This window comes from Mandrillus leucophaeus, unplaced genomic scaffold, assembly GCF_000951045.1.
Source record: "Mandrillus leucophaeus isolate KB7577 unplaced genomic scaffold, Mleu.le_1.0 Scaffold802, whole genome shotgun sequence".
NCBI lineage: Eukaryota > Metazoa > Chordata > Mammalia > Primates > Cercopithecidae > Mandrillus > Mandrillus leucophaeus.
Window position 1 is genome coordinate 153,405 of NW_012108720.1, and position 3,980 is coordinate 157,384.

At 39.3% G+C, this 3,980-nt stretch overlaps 1 protein-coding gene across 1 annotated transcript in view; it reads right to left on the reverse strand.

The window, feature by feature from the left end:
• The window catches only part of PKP2 (plakophilin 2), a 102,827-nt gene extending 101,905 nt beyond the window's left edge, over positions 1–922 (reverse strand). The window contains exon 1 of the mRNA XM_011967592.1: positions 860–922. Within this exon, the coding sequence (XP_011822982.1) occupies positions 860–922 (63 nt within the window). The remainder of the gene's footprint in view (positions 1–859) is intronic.
• Between the last annotated feature and the right edge of the window lie 3,058 nt (positions 923–3,980).

Consider the following 3,980-nt stretch of genomic DNA (forward strand, 5'->3'; position numbering starts at 1 on the left):
AAAAAAAAAAAAAAAAATTATTTTCTCTTTTCTCTAAAACCTTCACTTATGAAACTCCAAATACTCTGTAAATATTAATTCTTTATTTGCCAACATAAGTTCTTAGAAGAAAGCTGCTGCTTCAGTTTTCAGATGAACGAATTGAGACTGGTTTAATGGTTCCCCAAATAACAAGGTAGTTGGAAACAGGGAAAAAAATAAGATTGAATTTTTAAACCACAGACACTCTTCCTGTGGAATACACATGAAAGATGTGACTCCAGATATTCAGCCTGCAGGTTGGCGCAATCAATGATTTTTCTGGATAAATAGCCAATCTCAAACAACAAATAATGCAGATTAATTTGCCTAGGCAGTCATGAGTTTGAGATCAGTGTGGTGGATTAAAAGTGAATTAACGGCTGTGTTCTAAGATTTTAAAGAAATTTTGGACTAAGTAAAATTTTTTTAAAGTAAATACTAATAAGGATGGAAAATGAATTTCTTTAAGTCATTTTCTGTTCAATCAGAGAATAAGATGATATCGTGATGACTGCTGAATATATAAAATAACTCAGCCATGTCCTTTTCTGAAAATAGAAGAAAGCAAACAAAAACATACTATACACACAGGTGCATCCTGCTTTAAACAAATCCAACATGAAAATCCAGATTTTCTTACACTGAAAATTGAGGTGTGATTCTATTTCAAAGGATGTGTTTATTTCGAAAAAGAAGTAGGCATACTCCCTACGTTGAAGAAATCCATAGACTTCACCTGGAACCCCTATTCTACCACTTTGTATGTGTCTGGACAAATCAGTTAGATGCCTGTTTCCCATAATTCCCGCTACTAACAGGACTGCTGAGAGAGGTTTACCTGAGAAAGCATACACTCAAACGCTTTCAAAATTGTGAAGTGATGGGTTTCAGGACATGTCATCCCAAAATACGGTACTTGGCATTTGAGGAAGCAGCAGGCGCAGGAAGTGCACGCTTATGCCTTCCTCTCATCCCTTCTCCCTTGAAGCAGACCATATAAAATCAAGCTGACCTTCCTTTGAATTAGGTCAAAGACTTATTCCAGAAGGATCCTCCCTATACCTGGAGGAAAGGAATGTCACAATGGGAAGAATCTGAACAAACAAGCCTTGCTAAATTCCCTCAGTTTATTACCATTAGATCAGGCCCACCTTTGTCTCATCAGACTTCTGTATGACTGTATAAAAATATAGTCTTCTGCCAGGCAAGGTGGCTCACGCCTGTAATCCTAGCACTTTGGGAGGCCCAAGGTCGGCGGATCGCCGAAGGTCAGGAGTTCAAGACCAGCCGGGCCAGCATGGTGAAACCCCGTCTCTACTAAGATTACAAAAATTAGCCGGGCGTGTTGGCAGGCAGCTGTAATCCCAACTACTCGGGAATCTGAGGCAGAAGAATTGCTTGAACCCAGGAGGCAGAAGTTGCAGTGAACCAAGATCACGCCATTGCACTCTAGCCTGGGCAACACAGTGAGACTCCATCTCAAGAAAAAAAATAAATAATACAGTCTTCCCTGTTTCTTTGGGTCTTCATTTCTGAAAACTCGCACGTCACATAAAACTTACAATAAATAAATTTGTTATGCTTTTCTCTTGTTAATCTGTCTTTTGTTATAGGGGTCTCAGGCATAAACCTGGTGACAGGTAAGAAAAGAAAACTTTTCTCCTCTACTCAAGCAAAATGCAAAAATGAGATAAGGTTTTTAAATAGAATTTGAGTCACAAAAATTTGTTTTTCACATTTTTTCATGAATTGGTCTATTCTAATAACAGGGATAAACTAGTGTGCATGCTTTACACTGTGTTGTAGAGCAGCTTTTTTTCTGCTAAGTTTACCATTGGTCTTGAATTGGACTTTTTCTGGTTTTTGATTGACCTGCCACTGAGGAGCTCGATGACATTACTGTGTTTTCCAGCCATTCATTTCACTTGCACAGTGCATAATGTGCTTTCGATGTTTCCTAAAGAAGGGGATGTTTTACCAGGAAATATTTCAAATTAACATGGGCTCAGGCAACATTACCTAAATTGTTTTTTCTAAAAATACCATGCACATATTATGGAGCCCATTTTAAGAAAAATGAAGTAGGTAGTTGCAGAGCAACTTTAAACTCCACCCTTCTCAAATAACAAGCAATTCAGGTCAAACCAATTGCGGGGTGGGGGGGTAATGGTGAGGGAGGTCTGTTTGGATGGTGGTAGGATTCTAAATTCCTCAGAAGATTGCAGAGGTGAAGCCTTCACAGGACAATGTAATTTTCTCCCTTTCCCAATCTGAATGTTCATTGGAATGATATGATTCCTAAGCAGCTGTTATGGAAAAAAAGAGCTTTGTGTTTGGTCACCAATACAAACACCGCTCGAAATAATGAATTATTGTTAGGGTTAAAAATACTCAGTTGAGGCCAGGCATAGTGGCTCACGCCTGTAATCCCAGCACTTTGGGAGGCCAAGGTGGGCAGATCACTTGAGGTCGGAGTTTGAGACCAGCCTGGTCAACATGGGGAAAGCCTGTCTCTTCTAAAACACAAAATATAAACCCTATCTCTAAAATACAAAAATTAGCCAGGTGTGGTGGCAGGCGCCTGTAATTCCAGCTACTTAGGGGCTGAGGCATGAGAACTGCTTGAACCCAGGAGGCAGAGGTTGCAATGAGGTGAGACTGTGCCATTGCACTCCAGCCTGGGCAACAGAGCAAGACTCCATCTCAAAAAAAACAACTAAGTTTATTTTCATAATCACAGTTTTGTGAACAATTTTATTATGTAATTGGTTAGATTTGATATATTTATGAAATCAAATTGACAAGTCTCTATTGCCGTTCCATTACCTGTTTCTGGGCATATTTTAAAAAAACCAACTGCAGTTTCTCTTACAGTAAGCAGATGACAGAGAATTGCTAAACAAGCAAGATCTTTATACAGCCTGCTTCTATTAGAGAGAAGAGAGGAGCACTCACATTCAGAAAAGCATCTTTTCTTTCAATCTTCTAGCACTGAGTATGGTTTTAAAAAAGTGATTTGGTTCACGCTGAGCTCTAAAAGGAGGATTTCTGGAGTTGAAGATGTGTGTAGAGGGCCCCACAGAAACAGGTGTGGTTAAACGTAAGCACAGAAATCAGCAGGTGTTCACTACTAGTATTGATTTAAACACTGCAGGTAATTGGGCTAACAGCCATGAGCAGTTGTCCTCATAGTGTGGATTCACGATGGTCTTTTAGAAGGAAAGAGAGCCTGAAAGTCTAAAAGCTTATCGTCCTCCTGTATTTGGTCTTTCTACAGTAATCTCTGGCTTGCAACAGCTCTTATTCTCCACAAATCTTAAAAGATTTAACTTCTCCCATTACCGTAAAGTTGAGGACATGTTATTCCAGGTAAGACATGGGATCCTGACACTTATTAGGAGGAATTTGTGTAACAATTCATATTTGAATGGATCCTTAAAGTCATTTACTAGCAAAAGTAGGAGCTTAAAAGAAAGCATAAAATATGCTGAGACTTATCAAAGACCATAAGTATGCCCGTACTCCTGAGTTGGTGAAGGAATTTTTTTTTGTTTTTTATCTGCCTGTGTTGGCATAAAACATAGGATTGATTCATTTCCTTGGACTTACATATTTTTTAAAACTATATTTTATCTTCTATTCTTACTTTCCGAGAAGAACAACCAGATATTGGTGGAAACCACAACAGCCCAAGCAAGCTTTTTCTTAGGCTGGAAAATAAGTAGAATTTGTTGGTTTAGAAAACTATAGTTGGCCAGCTGGGGGTGGCTCACACTAGCAATCCTAGCACTTGGGGAGGCTGAGGAGGGTGGATCACTTGAGTCTAAGAGTTTGAGACCAGCCTGGGCAATATAGTGAGACCTCGTCTCTACAAAAAATTTAAAAATTTAAAAATTAGCTGGGCGTGGTGGCATGGGCCTGTAGTCCCAGCTACTTAGGAAGTTGAGGTGGGTGGATTG